We start from the raw sequence: 18,869 nt of genomic DNA, 5'->3' as shown, positions 1-18,869 counted from the left end.
CTCAAAGTTTACTAATTCGGGAGTGGAGTTCAAAGTTCTATTACTTCGCGACTAGAGTTCAAAGTTCTACTACTTCGGGAATAGAGTTCAAAGTTTGCTACTTCGGGAGCAAATTTCTGAGTTTGCTACTTCAAGTCCAAATTTCAGAGTTTACTACTTCGGGAGTAAATCACGAATATTTAGAATATTTCTTTTCAATTATCCTACCTCTTCTGGAGATGAGTCGCGATATCTTCACAACTAAGTGCCCGTCCATAGTTATATGTTTTACTAAAAATTATCAGATTCATCCCGGGGAATGGATCTACATATATAGCATTTATCAAAAGCTCTCATTCTTCAGGAATAGAACACAATCATTTGAACATGCCTTAAGCATATTAAATTATGATTGCTTAGTACCTCTTTTAAGATATTGTTACTTCGGAAGTAAATCGAGACATACATATAATTATAGAGAATTTTTCTCTAACATATTTTCAGTTGCAATCACAACCAGCCTAAAATAATATTCTCACGCCTGGTGATTATAGGCATAAGTAAATATTATCACCAGTACTTCTGATAGTTAATGAATTTCATTACAACGAAATATACAAACCATAATCACTTCGAGTGGTTGCTTTGATAATATTGGTCTTCTGGAACACATTTAATTGCAACTGAATTCTTGTAACAGTAAACTAGAGCTTTTCATGATTACATGCGCATATAAGAGCTCTGCAAATATTTTCTCTTGTAATTTTAACTATATATGTGAGATACTTCACTATGAAATCTCCACTTCATTTAAAATATGAACTCATCCGGTTTTATCCTTAGAAGTACACATATATGCCTCATACGTCTAGGATTGATTTCTTCAACGACGTAAAGTCCTCTGCTTTTCTTCCGGACTTTCTATTTGAGGTATACCTAATTGTTCCCGCAATACTGTGGCTTTAAAGAATCCCTCGACTCAGGGATGAATAATGTAGAAAATAAGCTCAATTAGTTAGAATCTTGTGCCGACACTGTGTTACGAAATAATAATAATAATAATTAAAAAAAAATACAAGGCAATAAGAAATATAGCCAAAGAAACTGGAGGGAGAGAGAGATTTTATTGTTTTCCAAACTGATGTACAAATGAATTAAATTGAGACTTCCTATTTATAAAAGAAAAGACGTTGTTGTGAGGCTTTACATGAACTGCTGGTAAGCTGCCTGCTTGATTGCAAGCCTGAGAAAGTTGCTGCAAGGCTTTCTATAGAGCTGCTTACAAGATGCCTGCTTAATTGCAAGCTTATCTAGGGTATTGTGTATTTAAATGGACATCCATGATACAGTATATTCATAACAAAGAAATGACAATCCTGAATTCTGTAAATTTAAACTCCATACAGAATGACAATAAAAAAAATAATCTTGAAGAGTCATAGTAATCTTGAAAGTCGATATGTTGAATGGCTTTGCTGAATGATTGCATGAACTTATTCAGGCCATGCTCTGCAATGCATCACATCTATTGTGAGATAAAACATGGTGACTAACAATTTAGGTCTCACTTGAATTGGTTAGAAATGATGTTGCACCTCTTTATTGCTCATCCTTTTTTCTGTAAAGACTATAATGAGACTGAATTGTCATTATAAATAAAAGAGAAAAGACATCATTTGACCCTTGAACTTGGCACGAAAATCCAGTTTAGCAACTAAACTTAACTTGTATTTATTTACCCCCTTAACAACTTTCATCCCAATTATTTACCACCACGAGAGCCGACGTGGCAAAAAAAAAGTAAAAAAAAAATTAAGAGAGTGAAAAATATAAAAAGGTGGGGCCGATATATATATATATATATATATATATATATATATATATATATATATATATATATATATAATTAAAAAATATATATAATTAAAAAATAATTTTTCTCTCACCCCACCCCACCCCACCCCACGCCCCCGCCCCTTCTTCACCCCACAACCCCGCCCTCACCACCATCTTCTTCACCCTTCATTTTTTACTTTTCTCTTTCTTCTTCTTTCTCCTCATCCTACCATAACTACCCATAAGAACAACACCCACATCTTTAACCCACACCCACCACCATCACCCCACCAAATTTCATCCCATTCCTTCTCAAAGTCGTCCAAATTGGTTATTTTGGTTGTCATTGTTGGCTATTATTATTATTATTATTATTAGCAACCCCATTTTTTCCATAATCATTATTCCATAACTTTATTTTTGAAAGAAAACAAAAATCAAAATCAAGAAACCAAAAAATGGTGAAAATGGTAAGAAAAGAATGATGAGAATATAGAGAGAAAGAGGAGTTTGTGAAGAAGAAGAAGAAGAAGAGGAGGAGGGGGTAGTGGGGGGGCGGGGGTGTGGGGGGGGGGGGGGTTGTGAAGAAGACGAAATGGTGGGGGAGGGGGGGCGTGGCGTGGTGGGGGAGGGGGCTGTGGGGTGGTGGGGGCGGGGCTGTGGGATGAAGAAGAGGGGGCGGTGGGGGCGGGGCTGTGGGGTGAAGAAGAGGGGGCGGGGCTGTGGGGTGGGGTGGGGGTTGTGGAGAAGAAGATGGTGGTGGTTATAGAATAATGGTTATGGAAGAAATGAGATTGCTAATAATAATAATAATAATAATAGCCAACAATAACAATCAAAATAACCAATTTGGACGAATTTGAAAAGGAATGGGATGAAATTTGGTGGGGTGATGGTGGTGGTGGTGGGTGTTGTTCTTATGGGTGTTGTTCTTATGGGTGTTTATGGTAGGATGGGGAGAAAGAAGAAGGAAGAGAAAAATAAAAAAATGAAGGGTTGGTAATTTTTTAGTATTGGTTATTTTGGTTGGCGGCGGCGGCGGTGCGGCCGAGGCGGTGCGGCGGTGGCGGCGGCGGAGGTGTGGCGGCAGCGGGGGGTTGAGGAGAAAGAAGAAGAAAGAGAGAAGGAGGAAAGAAGAAGAAAGAGAAAAAATAATAAAAGAAAAACAAAAAATGAAAGGTTAGTAATTTTTGACATGGCAATGACGTGGCAACGACGTGACAACGATGTGGCAATAACGTGGCGCGAGTGTAATACACCTCCCATTGTGAGAGTGGTATTATTTTCTCAGGGTGGTAAATAATTGGGATGAAAGTTGTTAAGGGGGGTAAATAAATACAAGTTAAGTTTAGTTGCTAAACTGAGTTTTCGTGCCAAGTTCAAGGGTCAAATGATGTCTTTTCTCTAAATAAAATCCCTTTATGTATAGATTTTCCTTTGTTTATGTCTTTAATTTAATTGCCTTTTAGTAGAATAAAAGAAGCCCGATTTCAATGTGGTTACTGAACACCGAATGAGAAATTAAAATATAGAATTAAAAAAGTCTATACGCTGATGTTGATGTTAATATATTTCGCCATATACAGTTTACTTGCTCCAAATAAAAGTAGGACTTAGCATTCTTATGGACATAAAAAGAAATTGTTAAATTACACCGACAATTACGTTAATCATCTTGTCTTCTTTCTTGTTTGTCAATGGTTAATGATGTTGGCTTTTGATTATTATCATTCATCGCGTCCATAATTAATAATTAGGACATTCGCTATTGAAGATGATTAACTCCTCCTAAAACCAAAAAAGTAAAAGTAAAAGAAAGGAAAAAGAAGTGATCGATAAAAATAAAAACAATAGTACTCCCTCGGCTCAAAATATTTGTCACCCTTACTAAAAATACTTATATCAAAAAATTTATCGTTTTATTTAATCAAGACAGAATTAAGTATTTTTTTCTCATTTTACTCTTGTATTAATTTGCAAAATTATATTTATTGAGGAGAGATTATATGAAATATGTTAAGAGGGTAAAATAGTCAAAATCTTTGCCTTTGTAAGTGATTTCTTAAGGGTCGTGTTATTAAATTCGAGACAGGGACGAGAATTTAGAGAGACAAGAATAATGAGAGAATTTTTTCTGCCTTTCATTCATCACAATGACTTCCTTATATATAAGTAAGGTTTATCCTTACCCTAGTCTAATAAGGTAACCCTATTCTAAAAGAACTAAAATCCTATTTTACCATAATTACAAATTCACAATAAATAACTATTACAATTATATTAGAATAGGGTTCCTACCGACCTAAGGTTTTACCGAGACACCGATGTGTCCGGACCAACTGGTCCGGTCACATTCGGTCTCAATACCCCCCCCCCCAAAAAAAAAGTTGGAGCATGAGGGGCTCGAATGCCCAACTTGCCAAGTAAATACTGATGCTACAATTTTCCTATAGCTTTTGTAAACACATCGGCCAATTGCACATGACTGGGAAATATGATTCCGGACTGCAGCGCGTCCCGGACATAGTGACAGTCGACTTCAATGTGTTTAATCTGTTCATGAAGCACCAGATTTCGCGCAATATATAATGTCACTTGATTGTCACAGTATATTTTCACCAGAGATTTATGTTCAACGCCCAAACTATGCAAAATTCTCTTTAGCCATTTCAACTCACAGACCGTCGCCATTGATCGATATTCTGCCTCAGCTGACGAACGAGAGACAATGTGTTGCTTCTTGGTCTCACTACAAGAAAGTATAGAAATGACAATAAACAATTTAATATTTGGCAGCGACTTAGTTTTATTGTTGGCAAATGAACTTTTTTGTTGCCAAAGAATTTAATTTTGTTGCCATTGTATTGATTATTGTTGCAAAAAGTACTTTTGGCAATAAAAAAAAAAAAGTTGTTGCACATTGTTGCAATAACAGCCATTGAAAAAAATCTATGCAACAAAAAAAAAAATTGTTGCCAAAAGTACTTTTTGCAACAATAATCAATCTATGGCAACAAAAAAAAATTTATTGCCAACTATATTTTTTCTTGTAGTGTCTTCCATCATACGGGTGAATTTCCAAGGGAGATAAACCAACCGGTAAGTGATTTTCGAGTCAGTGGACATTCAGCCCTGTCCGAATCACACCATCCGCACAACTGGAGATCACAATCTCTTCTCATCACAATGCCTTGTCCTGGGTTCTTCTTCAAGTAGCGCACCACCCGGAGTGCCGCATTCCAGTGGCTTCCTTTGGTTGTTGAATGAATTGGGGCAGAATATGCACGCAATACGACAACTCAGGTCTCATAAAACTAAGGTATATTAGTCTACCGACCAGACGTCGATATGGTCCCGGATCTACCAATAAGGGTCCTTTGGCTAGCGCTAAATCGTGATTCTGTTCCATAGGAGTATTGAGTCGTTTAGCTCCAAGCAAACCGGCCTCAGAAATTATGTCCAAGGCATATTTCCGTTGACAGAGAAATAGCCCAGTTGGTCCACATGCAACTTCAACTCCCAGAAAGTACTTCAAGTGGCCCAAATCTTTCATATGAAAGCATGCACGTAGGTAGTCTTTGAATCATTCAATGGCACTATGATCATTGCCAGAGATAATCAAGTCATCAACATAGACTAAAACGTTAAGTTGTATACCTCCTCGGTGCATCGCGAATAGAGAGTAGTCGAAGTATGACTGTTTGAACCTATATTTCATCAATGCACTTGACAATTTCACAAACCAGCACCGCGGGGCTTGTTTCAAACCATACAAAGATTTCCGGAGTCGACACACTTGGTCCGGACCAGGTACACGAAATCCTGGTAGCAATTTCATGTAAACTTCCTCCGTAAGATCGTCGTGCAAGAAGGCATTATGAACATCCATCTGATGCAACTCCCAGTTACGCACAGCCGTAACTGCCAGGAAGGTCCGAACATTTACATTATCCGGGTTTCGTTCATTCCTACATTATCAGTCCGGTCTTCCTCGAAGTTGTGTTGGTTTCTCTCTTCCTCCGTTTTGTCCGGGGTCATTTCTATGTTATCGACTAAGTTACCTGATCCTACAGCAAAAGGGAACTTTAGTCTCGTAGAAGTCCACATCTCTTGAGACTAAATATTCATCATTCTCTAAGTCATACAATTGTCAACCCTTATGTTCGTAGGGTTATCCCAAAAATACACACCTACAATCCTACTCTCTAACTTGTCCCTTGTTCTTCCCTTTGTGTGTGCATAGCATAGTGATCCTAGAACCCTTAAGTGGTCATAATGGGGTTCTTCCCCGTACAAAACATCCTAGGGGTTTTCCTATTCAAAATCGAAGATGGTGTTCTATTGATCAAATACCCCGCAGTCAAAACACATTCTCCCCGAACCTGATTTGAAGATCAGTCCGGAAACAAAATGACCCAATAAAAAAAGACTTGAACCAAAATACTCCAAAAAAAAAGTGGAACAAAAGTACCTTTAACGTAGTAAAATACTACGTTAAAGGACTTAACCGTAACAGCATGGTTAAGTCCTGTAACGCAGTATTTTACTGCGCTAAAGGATATCCCCTATCTCCTTTAGCGCAGTAAAATACTGCGCTATAGGACCCCGACATATGACCATTGGGTTCCACCACTGGTTCCCCACTTTCACTTAAAAAAAAAAAAAAAAGCCAATCAGCCATTGAAGGAGAAAAACAAGCGGGTCCACTTCCAAAAACGTATTTTCTATTCAAATTTTGTTTGGAAAGTTTAGATTCTCGGTATATTCAAGTCAAGGAGCAAGATTCTAAGGTCGAATTTTGGAAAAAAGCGACGTACAACTCGATTAAAATAACCCAACAACAAGCTTCGATCAAGGTATTCTACTGTGAACTTTTTTATTATTTTGTTAAATACATTATAATCCCAAGCATGTTTGACGTTTCATAGTCGTGAATTTTGAAAAAAAAAAATTGGATTATTGGGCAGTAGAGTTTTGCTCTTTGTTACTTTTTTTTGGTTAATTGATTATGAATTGTTAATTTTTTAATTGATTATGAATTGTTAATTTGTTAATTTTTTTATAAATTTTTAATTGTTTATGACTTGTTTAACTAGAAAAAATATAGTAATCTACTATTATTTGTTAATTATATCATTGTTAATTTATTAGTTGTTAATTGTTGATTATGAATTGTTATTTTGTTAATTGTTTATGAATTATTAATTGTTTAATGAGAGAAAATATGGTAATCTCCTATTATTTGTTAATTATGGCATTGTTAATTATTTATTTGTGAAATTGTTTATCCCATGTTAATTATTTGTTTATCCCATGTTAATCGTTAAATAAATTAGTTCGTTATTTCTTTAGTTGTAGTTAGGATATAATTATTCACATAATATACCCCCGACGTTCGTCATGCGCTCTGATACTACCAGCGGGCCGATCGAGCGGCCATCGATGATGCATTTTCTGACTTTCATGGGTATCCAGCTCCAGCGTTGGCAGGACAGGTTGGGGACTTTAGCGGAGGTCAGTCATGCAACTCCTATCATGGATTACATGCACTGGTATCATGGGATCACACACCGATTGATTGGCAACCCAGCTTTACATCCCGCAAGGGATGTAGAATACGCAGCACCCGCAGGGCGCATACGAGGCGTTGGTAAGTTTATCGCATTTAGATTTATTTATTTGTATAAATTATTACGTTTTAAAAATAACTATTTTTTACCGTTGAACACAAATGCAGCTGGTGACTGTACAGCGAGTGCGCATATTGGGGTTAGAGCATATGTCTAACACCAGGGTTGCGGGGCTTGCTGCGGAGATGGTACGAATAGCCAAGGACGATATCCGGCAGGCAGGAGAGATTAGGTGCATGGATGATCATGTTCCAGGGGGTGAGTATCAGGCGGCGAGAGGAGGAGGACGTGGTACTGCTAGAGGACGTGGTGCTGGTAGATTACGCGGTGCTGCTAGAGGATGTGGTGGTGGAGGACACCATCTGGTAGATGAGGCAGATGAGTCCGATCCCATTCCAAAGGTCGCTCCCATTCCAGTCCATCCTCAACCTTTCCAGGGCAGTGACAGCTCAGCTGGACCGTCACCTACGTTTATGCCGGCATGCCTACTTGCGAAGATACCTAGGTCTTCATCTCAGCCAAGCCAGAATGCATACATCGAGGAACGTGATGACATCGATTGGGCGGCATTTCGCGCATCATTAGATGATGAGCGGCCAGTGAGAAATTTAGACGGTCCCAGGATTCTTGACTTCGATGATTTTTTAATCGCGATTAGTATTTAAAATACTTATTGAACACATTAAATTACTTATTATATATATATATATATATATATATATATATATATATATATATATATATATATATATATATGTTACTTATTATTTCATAATTTTTCATATTTTAGGATTCGGCGCCAGTGGGTCCACCAGAGCGACCCACTCAAGCGTTTTCTCATGGGCCTGCCGAGCCAGAGGTGTCTTCTCATGAGACTGTCGAGCCACAGGTAAGATTTTTAGTAAAACCTAATTTTATTGAATATAAGATGAATATTTAAAATACTTATTTTATATTTAAAGTAATTATTTTAAATATATATGTTACTTATTATTTCATAATTTTTCATATTTTAGTATTTGGCGCCAATGGGTCCACCAGAGGGACCTACTCAGGCGTTTTCTCATGGGTCTGCCCAGCCACAGGTGTTTTCTTATGAGACTGTTGAGCCACAGTTAAGATTTTTAGTAAAAATTAATTTTATTCACTATAAGGTGAATATTACTTTAATTTTTTTAACCTTTATTTGGACCTCGAACAACACACCGCTCCAGCTTCAGCCTTTCATCATCTCATCCATGAGACTACTTCATATTCTGCACCAGACCCATCTCAGGAGCCCACTCATGAGCCTACTCAGGCACTCGTCGATACACAGGTTTGATTATTTAACAAACATTAATGTATTCAATATAAATAAAAATTGGTACTAATTTTTATATATTTTTCAAGTTCATCCTTCGACGCCTGCGGTGGCATCTCGTCTCCAGAACCAGATCATCCTGATATTCTAAGCGTACTCGTGGGACGAGATCCCAAGAAGAAGCACGTTATGTAGAAGGGCGCAAGGGCGAGGGATGATCATGGCTTAGAGCGCCCTCTTATTGAGGAAAAAAGGGGATGGAGATGATGGCGAGGGTGGTGGGGATGGTATGAGCCTTAGGCCTAAGGATAGTCTCAGGCACAACACATGTGAGACCCATCCGCGATCGTGTATATACAATTAAGTTGTACAGTTTAAGTAAATATTGTATATTTTTTGCGTATCTATTTATATTTATAAATATTATCTTAGTCTTTATTATTGTTTATAGTGTGACATCATAAATTGATAATTAAAAAAATCGTGATATATTCGAAATAAAGTTAAAATTTAAAAATAACTCGAAACCCTAAAACATAAATAACTTAAAACTAATGACAACAAATCTACAAACAAAACTTACTTCGAGCACTTTTCAAACACTAAAACGACAATCCGAAGTTTTGCGTATCCTTGATGTATTGAGCCTATATTATTAATGGCACAAATGATGTATTGAGCCTATATTATTAATGGCACAAATGATGTATTGAGCCTATCTTATTAATGGCACAAAAATAAGTAGGGCTCTATATAAAATATTGAAGCTCGGGAGTCTCGAAGCATGATTAATCTATGGCTAAAGTACGTAAAAAGTGTGAAAACGTAAAAGAAGAGAGTTTGACCAAAACAAAAAGGTCCTATAGCGCAGTATTTTACTGCCCTAAAGGAGAGAGGGTATATCCTTTAGCGCAGTAAAGTAATGCGTTAAAGGATGTAACCGTGCCATTACGGTTAATTCCTTTAATGTAGTATTTACTGTGTTAAAGGTACTTTTGTACCACTTTTCTTTTCTGGGATATTTTGATTCAAGTCTTTTTTTATTGGGTCATTTTGGTTCCGGACTCTTCGAAGATGACCCTGAAATCTTAATGCTCGTGCCACATTAAGAATGTGATAGTGTTTTCTTTCAACTTTTCCATTCTGCTGTGGTGTTCCTGTGCAAGATGTTTGAAAAAAAGAATTTCATGTTCGAAGAAGTAGTTCTTCATACATGTGAACTCAGTTCCGTTATCACTTCTAACAATCTTCACCTTCTTACCAAACTGCCTATCAACCAAGGCGAAGAAATTTTTCAAGGTTTGGGATACTTTTTTCTTATCGATTAATAGAAAAATCCACACAACTCGCGAATGATCATCCACAATTGTCAAAAAATACTAAGCACCACAAGATGAAGGAGTTCTATATGGTCCCCATAAATCACAATGAATATATCCGAAGCTATATTATCACTTAAAGGAAAAAGACTTCTTGTTTGCTTTGCCCTTTGGCATACATCACATTCTTTATCTAATGTAGTACTAATCTCTTTAGGCCTAATGCCGTAATAGACTTCGTAACTTGTGCTGAAGGATGACCTAACCATTTGTGCCAACGATCGAACCAATCGACTGCCTCCGCCTTCATAGCTCGTATCCACGGCACATTCCGAAAATAGTAAAGTCCACCTCGACGCTCACCCGTTCCAAGCAGCTTCCTTGTGGTGGGGTCTGTATAGAACACATAATTTTTTTAACATTTACATTACAATCTAAATGATCAACAATTTGTGACACATAAATCAATTTGCATGTTAAATCCGGAACATAAAGGACGTCCTTCAACCAAATCCTATTATTTATCTTGATTGTTCCTTCTCTCGTGGCCACTGAGCTACTTCCATTCGGAAGCCCAACTGGATACTTAGGAATGTCCCGCTGATCGCTCAGTTCCTCCTAATTACCTGTTACATGGTTGGTGGCTCCGGAGTCAATGATCCAGGAAGAGTTTTCGGTCTTACCGTCCTCCATCTTGCCTTTTGGGTTTATTCCTTGAGAATTTAACACGTGAATCACAGTCTTCCGGATCTCTTCGCTCAAATTGTGAGGTCCTGTCCCGCTTGTGTTTAGTGATCCCATCTATGCCTGAGCTCCTTCCTTGGTAACCACGGCGTTAGCCTGGTAGTTGCCTCTTCCACGACCGGATCCCGGTCCCCTCTGCTGCTATTGCTGCCCTCTTCTTCTTCCTCTAGTTTTTTCATCTCCTTTTTTATTTCCTGGCCACCAATCCGGATATCCAATGAGTTGAAAACATCCGTCCACGACGTGTCCGGATCTCTTACAATGTGTGCAAAATGCACCACCGTTTTTTCCCTTCACTTTGGTCACAGTAAGGGTTTCTCCCTTGCATGGCAAAAGCCATGGTTTCACTCCGATCCTTCGTTTTTCGTGTGATTCCTCTCACACGCACTTCTTGCACCAGCTTCGAGTATACCTTGTTTAATGATGGCAACGGTTCCTGGGCCAATATGTTCGACTTCACCGTTCCATACATTGCTTTATCTAATCCCATAAAGAAAATATGTAACTTTTCTTCTTCTTTTTTGGTTTCTAGGGCCGTCCCTAGATTGCACGTGCACTTTCCACACTTGCAAGTCGGAATCTGTTCATAATTTGCCAATTTCTCCCACAACTTAGTGAGTTTTCCATAGTAAACCACTATGGTCCTCCCTTCTGCTTGCACTCCGCGAGTTCCGCCTTGAGTTGTTGCATCCGAGGGCCGTTAATAAATGACGAACCGTTCTCGGATGCTCGTCCACAATTCTTCAGCTTCCTCTTTATGCGAAATCGTTGAGCGAAGCGTTGGTTCTATGGTGTTGCGAATCCACGATACCAATATTGAGTTTATAGTCCACCAATCTTCCACATTTGGCAACTCTTCATCCGGCTTCTTGATCGTACCATCAACGAAGCCAAATTTCTTCCTAGCTCTTAGGGCTGTCCTCATAAATCTAGACCATTCTTCATAATTTTCACTCTCCAATTGGACTTGTGCCACCACAATTCCAAAGTTTTCATTCGACGTAATGTCATAAGGAGAGATTGTTTTTCTTTGGGTTTTGTTTTCTTCACCGGCGATTCCTTTGCTTTTGTCGCCCGTTTCTCCGTCACCTGTTATCGTTTTAGGATTTATGTGTTTTTTCTAACGTGGCTCTGATATCATGTTAAATTCGAGACAGGGACGAGAATTTAGAGAGACAAGAATAATGAGAGCATTCTTTCTGCCTTTCATTTATTATAATGACCTCCTTATATATAAGTAAGGTTTCTCCTTGCTTTAGCCTAATAAGATAACCCTATTCTAAAAGAACTAAAATCTTATTTTACCATAATTACAAATTCACCATAAATAACTATTACAATTACACTAGAATAGAGTTCCTACCGACCTAAGATTTTACCGACACACCGACGTATTCGGACCAACGTCCAGTCACATTCGATCTCAATTCGTGTAAATGAAAAATGTAACAAATATTTTGAGACGGAATGAGTAATAATGAGTAATAATAACCAAAATCAAATGTGCAACCGCAACACATTAATTTCCAAGAGTAGTAATGAAGACGTTATAACGCTGTGCATAGACTCATTATTTAGTATCAATATGGGTAAAATAAAAAGGCAACTTGTGGGAAATTGAAGCTACTGATGCTTTTCCCGTTATGCTTTCTGGCAGATGATGGACGACTTTGATAAAAGTCCATCGCATCTAATTACAGTCAACCCCACTTTTCCCTTTTCTGTTTTTCTCCGCTCCATGAGTTTTCTCTACAGTCTTCTTAGAGCTTTGAAATAAGAAAAAAAAGGTCCAAATTTACTCATATATTATTTAAAATTGTTTTATTTTATTTTCAAACATTTTTATTTTATTTATATTTTTCTATTGATAATTTATAATTCTTTTTGTAATAGTTATATTCTTAACGTAAAACGAGTGAATGTCACGTTCAAATGTAAACAAGAAAAAAACAATTGTTATTTTAACGCCTTCCCCAAGTCGAACCAACAATTTAATTTAATAATCACGAAAATTCACTGCACTTATTATAATTTATCATAATGAGAATGATACCTGCCCACTCATGAAGTTGATAGCAACGGTAATAAAGATTAGTCGTTCACCCACTATAAAAATTTGTGGTCGTCAATTAAAGGAAATGGACGTAATCAGGCGGTGAAGTCCCCATCGGTACTACTTTCTTCCCATATTAGTTGTCCACATTACTATAAATATCCGTTTCAAAATACTTATCTATTTACAAACAGATAGAATTAATTAAGTTTTTCTTACTTTGACCTTAACATTAATTGTTTTTTAAAGTTCCAATATTAATTAGAGTGTAATTAATTGGAGAGAGATAAGAATAATATACTAAAAATATACTTGTGTAAAGGGAAAATTGGACAAGTAATATGAGACGGAGGAGTAAGAAAATTCTTGCTACTCCCTCTATCTCAAATTATTTGTTGTGGTTATCTAAAAGTAATTGTCTCAAATTATTTGTTGCTTTAAAAGTTTAAGACACAATTAATTAATTTTTCCCTATTTTACTCTTAATAGAATTTTATCATTGATGAAGATACATATAAATAGACCAAATATTTAATGCAGAGAAGCTACAACTTACATAACTAAGGGTGAAAAAGTCAAATATCTTTCATAATTAATATTTCACGTGTAAAATAAAAAATAATAAATAATTTGAGATAGAAAAAAATATGATAATACTAATAGCAGAAAATAGTCAAACCAGGAGAAACTAAATATACGTTTTAGTTGAGAAGATTAAGCAATAATAAAAAAAAATGAAAACTTAGAAGTAGACAAAGGGCCAAAAACCTACTACTCAACTGTCCTGCATAATTTAATGGATAAAAGGACCATAGTCAGCTTTAGCTTTATTACTTAGCTGTGCTATTTGCCCGTGCCATTTGGTAGGTGTAAGGTTGCCATTTTTGATTCAGTAACACCAGTTGTTACTCCACTTTGACAATCAATTTATAATCTTCTTTCTTTTATTCACTATACAGCACTAAAATTAATATTTTCTGGAGAAAAACTTATTCTTTTTACATGTTTTAGATGTTGAATGCTCCTTTTTCCTTTTTAAGTCAAGTGATTGAAATAGAAAATAAGAGTTGATTATCCATATTTTAAAATAAAGATCAACCGGATTATCAAGCAGATTTGTGTTTCTTTAACTGTTATTTTAATATTGGGGCAATTTGTGGGAGCTGGAGATACAAGACACTAATAGATTGTCAATAAAATATTATCCGTATCAAATTGTATACTAAATCAGTAAATCATACCACACTAATTTCTTATGATTAAATTACAATATAAAGTAAAAATATATATTAATTAATTTTGACTCAGTGATGAGATTATATGTGAAAATATGTGTTGTCAAGTCATGTATTTTGATATATTAGTATCAACTTAAGATGGCAATATATATTTAAAGTATCAGATCAGTTCATTCTTTTTTGTTGGGGAGGAGGGCGGAGTACAATTGGAGTAGCGTAACTGCTTTTCCCCCAAATTTAGCATTATTTCCTCCAATTTTGCGGAGAGATTATTTGAACTCCCCAATTTAGTTTATTCGTCTTAGTTTGATAGAGAGTGATTTTATTGTTGTTGTAAACTGCACTAGGCAAGTTCTCTGCGACGAACTTGATCGATAAACCATATAAGGGGGCTTCGAATCTAAGACCCTTCATTTGGGAGATCACCTGTTCAATCAACTCGGTCGTCCTTGCAGAGTGAATTATATGATTTTGAATTAAAAATATATATGATATACTAAAATGTCTTTAATTTTGTAGTCTTAATCATGCATTAGAATGTTGTCATTAAAAATTTCACTGGCATTAAAAATTGTGAAATAAAAAAAAGATAGTAGTATTTTTTTTTAAAATAGATTAAAAGAAAAGTATTACAAACAAATTAAAATAAATGGATATTTAAGAAGAAAAAGAAATGGGGAAAAAAAGAATAAGTGGCCCTTTGACTAAAAAGGGACCACAAGCAGACTTACACATCTGTATTCTGTATAGTTTGCGAATGGGAGTAAAAATCAAAATAAAAACAAAATAAAGATATGCACAAAAAGCCACAATAATATCTCTGCAGCCAAAAAAGCAATCCCACTTCAACAAAGAAGAAGAACAAAATCTCCGATCCGATTCACAACTAACTTATGTGGCTATTTCTGTAATATTTTTCTCATCATGCCATCTCGTCCACTACCACCACCACTATCTCCACCGCCGCCACGTGTACACCACCATCTACTTCCACCACTCGCCGGCGGTATCGCCGCCGCCACCGCCGCCTCACTCCTTATACTCTTCACTTTCTGCTTCCGTAAAATCAACCTTAAAAAAAAAACCGCCCCATCTCCTAACTCCGGGTCATCAAAACCCCCTCACCGGTTCACCTACACCTCTCTCAAACGCGCCACGTGTAACTTCTCTCCTTCTCTCCGTTTGGGCCAAGGCGGGTTCGGGTCGGTCTACAGCGGAACCATCAAAAGCCCAAGCCCAAATTCTAATAATATCTCTGTTGCTGTTAAAGTAATGGACTCAGGTTCCTTACAAGGTGAACGTGAATTCCAAAATGAACTCCTTTTCGCTGGAAAAATGAACTCTAAATACATTGTTTCAACTATTGGTTTCTCTTCAGACAAAAGAGGTCGTCGTATGTTGTTAGTTTACGAGCTTTTGGTTAATGGTAGTTTACAAGACTGTCTTTTACATCGTAAATGTAGTGAATTAAAGGATTGGGGAAAGAGGTTTTCGATTGCGGTTGATATAGCTAAAGGTTTAGAGTATTTGCATCATTTTTGTGATCCACCAGCTATTCATGGTGATATTAAGCCTAGTAATATACTATTGGATGATGATTTTAATGCGAAGATCGGGGATTTCGGGTTGGCGAGGTTGAAAGTAGAGGATCAAGTTGAGATTGATGTGAAAAAGGAGAGTCCTTTACGAAATGGGGTTGAGGATAATGGGTCTGTGGTTGAGGAAACTGAGAGTGTGATTACTGTTAATGGGGTTGAACAGTCGCCTGAGAGTTTTTCGGCTAGTGGGGTGGAATTGTCACCTGAGGCACCTGTGGTGTCTCCGAGAACGGTGGCAGATATGGTGTCCCCGTCTGAGGGGATTGAAAAAACGAGTCTTTCGGAGGGTAATTTTGATCGGTCGAGTATAGATAGTGGGGTTGAAATTGGTCATAAGAAGAAGAGTGGGGTGAAGAAGAAGAGGAGTATTACGGGGAAAGATTGGTGGTGGAAGCAAGATACGGGTGGAACGGATTCGGGAGTTGTGAAGGATTATGTAATGGAATGGATTGGGAATGAGATCAAGAAGGAGAGGCCTAAGACAGATTGGATTGGGGCTTCGTCGAGTTCAGGGAAACCGGAAAAGAAGAAACATAAGAAGCGATTAGATTGGTGGGTTTCATTGGATGATGAAAAAAATGTGAAGAAGGAGAAGAGGAGACCTGCGAGGGAGTGGTGGAAAGAGGAGTATTGTGAGGAGCTTGCTAGGAAGAAAAAGAAAAAGAAGAAGCAACAGGGCGGAATTGGTTCAATTAGTGATGATTGTCATAGTGAGTCTTGGTGGCCAAGGGATGATGAGTTGTATACTGCCAATAAGAAGAAGAAAAGGAGTAGGAGCAGGAGCAGTAAAAGTAGCATGGATTGGTGGTTGGATGGATTTAGTAGTGAGCTTCGGAGAGCTCGGAAGAATAGTTACGATTCTGCTAGTGGGGAGATACCTAAAAGTGGTGGTACTGGTATCAGTAGCACTCCTAGCATGAGAGGAACTGTGTGTTACGTTGCACCAGAATATGGTAGCTGTGGGGATCTATCTGAAAAGTGTGATGTTTATAGCTATGGGGTGCTTTTATTAGTTCTTATTGCTGGGCGTAGGCCACTTCAGGTGACAGGGTCACCTATGTCCGAATTCCAGCGTGCTAATCTTCTCTCTTGGGCACGTCACCTTGCCCGAGCAGGGAAGCTTCTTGATCTGGTTGATCAGTCTGTTACTGTTGAATCATTAGACAAAGAACAAGCATTACTTTGCATCACTGTTGCCCTGCTCTGCTTGCAGAAGTCACCTGCCCGCCGACCATCAATGAAAGAAGTAGTGGGGATGCTTTCCGGGGATTTAGAAGCTCCCCAGTTACCAGTCGAGCTTTCACCCTCACCCCCCTCCCGCTTCCCTTACAAATCCCACAAGAAGGTTCGGTGAGCTTGTATCAGGTTTCAGTTCTGTACAAAACCAAAGTTTATGTTGTTGATTATTTCTTGTCTTTGTGGTGGATGACTTATGATGTAAAGAAGATATAGGAAACAAAGAATTAACAGTCTTAATGGATTTTTCTCTTTGCCTTTTACATGTTCTGTTTATTGTTTTAATTTCGAGTCGGTCGGTATCCGAGTGTTCTTTTTCCTTCTGGAAACTAATAACAACAAAAAAGCCATTTGATATTTTATCTTGAGGTTTGGTAATGATTCTTAATTACTAGATATATTTGGACGAGCAGTACAAGGCCTCAGCTTGAGGCCGCTGCTTATGGACCGTTATTTTGGATGGTTGATAGCTATTACCAAACATTGGCTGCTAACACCTCTTTCTTTTCATTTATCAAAAAAAAAAAAAAAAAAAAAAAAACCTCTTTCGTTTCCTTCTCTTGGACTGTTGATAGCTGTTACTATAACTGCTTTGGCTGCTAACCGGCCCCTTCCCCCCTCCCTAAAAATGAAAATTGAATTAAATAAATGTGAGGGAGGAGGAAGAGCGGAAGAATGCACCCTTTAGTCATTTCTTGGTAAAACTGGGAGATATTAAATCTATTTTGCTCATGACGGGGATGATGCTTGTATGGTTGAGGTATGGATCTGCATTCAGGTATACTTTTCTCCAAGATTGTAGCAACTTGTTTGTCCTTTTCTATGGTTTCAACTCTTTCACATGTAAATTTGTTGCATATGCAAATTACCCTCGTTGGTTCCTTTAGAAATTTCTGCTGCCAACAACAACAACAACAAACAACAAACCCAGTGTAATCCCACAAGTGAGGTGTGCTCTCCATCTTTGTAATTATCAAATGTTGTTTCCTAAATTAAATTGTTTGGTTTGGGACCTTAGCCTAGTTCGTATATGCTCTTGCAGATTGAGAGGCTCATTGTCCTTAACACTTGGCTTTCTACTTAGACATAAGAATCCATCGAGTTCAACTAACGTTAGGTTTGCTTGTGCTAGTCAACATATTCTGAACCTTGATAGCTGACAATTTTTTCTCAGATTAGCTGACTGCTTATTGTGCTAACATGCCTTGGCAGCAATACCATTCAGCTGTTGCATGCTGCAAAAAAACTATCGTTCAATGGAGGACACATACATTACAATTACTTCTAGAGAAAACAGGGGCGAGAGGACCGTCTTTTTTCCTCATTAAGAATGTATTTCAGCATAGTGGTACTGCTTAGATCAACTTACCTGTGGTAGGGAAGGTTAGAGTAGTGAGTCTCGAGGTCAAACTATTTGAGTGGGAGTTCCTTTTGTAAGTAAAATTTGAGTTTTCTAAAAATCAGCTACCTGGGAATCTTTCTTTACTTAGATGATTGAAGAAGATGAGCCAACTTAGCATGGCTTCTAGATCTGCTTGGAACCCGCACCACCTATTTGCAGGTTCTGCTCCCCTTCCCTTGCTGTGTGTTTCATTGTTAAGGAATATATCTAACTACTTGGTATTTATCTGCTTAAATAGCCGCTAGTGCATTAGCACAAGGTGCTCTCCTATTCTTGAACTTGGAAAAGTTAGTATAATGTTGTTAAGCTGCATATCTCTAGGCATTGTTTAAGGCCATCTATCTTTTGTCCCTTTTAAAGGATTTTTGTTCTAGGCATTGTTTAAGGCCATCTATCTTTTGTCCCTTTTAAAGGATTTTTGTTCTAGTTTCTTTTCCTACCCCCACACTGCACTTTGGAGCTGATTTTTAAGTGCATAATGGTATTGTACAAGCATTACATTCTCCATTTTGATGCGATGGTTTCTCGACT

At 37.6% G+C, this 18,869-nt stretch overlaps 1 protein-coding gene across 1 annotated transcript; it reads left to right on the top strand.

Moving 5' to 3' along the window:
- Positions 1–14,871: 14,871 nt before the first annotated feature.
- LOC132056631 (receptor-like serine/threonine-protein kinase At4g25390) lies at positions 14,872–17,199 on the top strand. Its single transcript, XM_059448915.1, has one exon. The coding sequence runs from the start codon at positions 15,027–15,029 to the stop codon at positions 17,052–17,054; it is 2,028 nt and encodes a 675-aa protein (XP_059304898.1). The 5' UTR covers positions 14,872–15,026; the 3' UTR covers positions 17,055–17,199.
- Positions 17,200–18,869: the final 1,670 nt, after the last annotated feature.

Source organism: Lycium ferocissimum, chromosome 5, assembly GCF_029784015.1.
Source record: "Lycium ferocissimum isolate CSIRO_LF1 chromosome 5, AGI_CSIRO_Lferr_CH_V1, whole genome shotgun sequence".
In the NCBI taxonomy this organism is placed as follows: Eukaryota; Viridiplantae; Streptophyta; class Magnoliopsida; order Solanales; family Solanaceae; genus Lycium; species Lycium ferocissimum.
The sequence above is the reverse complement of the archived record's forward strand: the minus strand, read 5'-3'. Positions and strand labels throughout refer to the sequence as shown.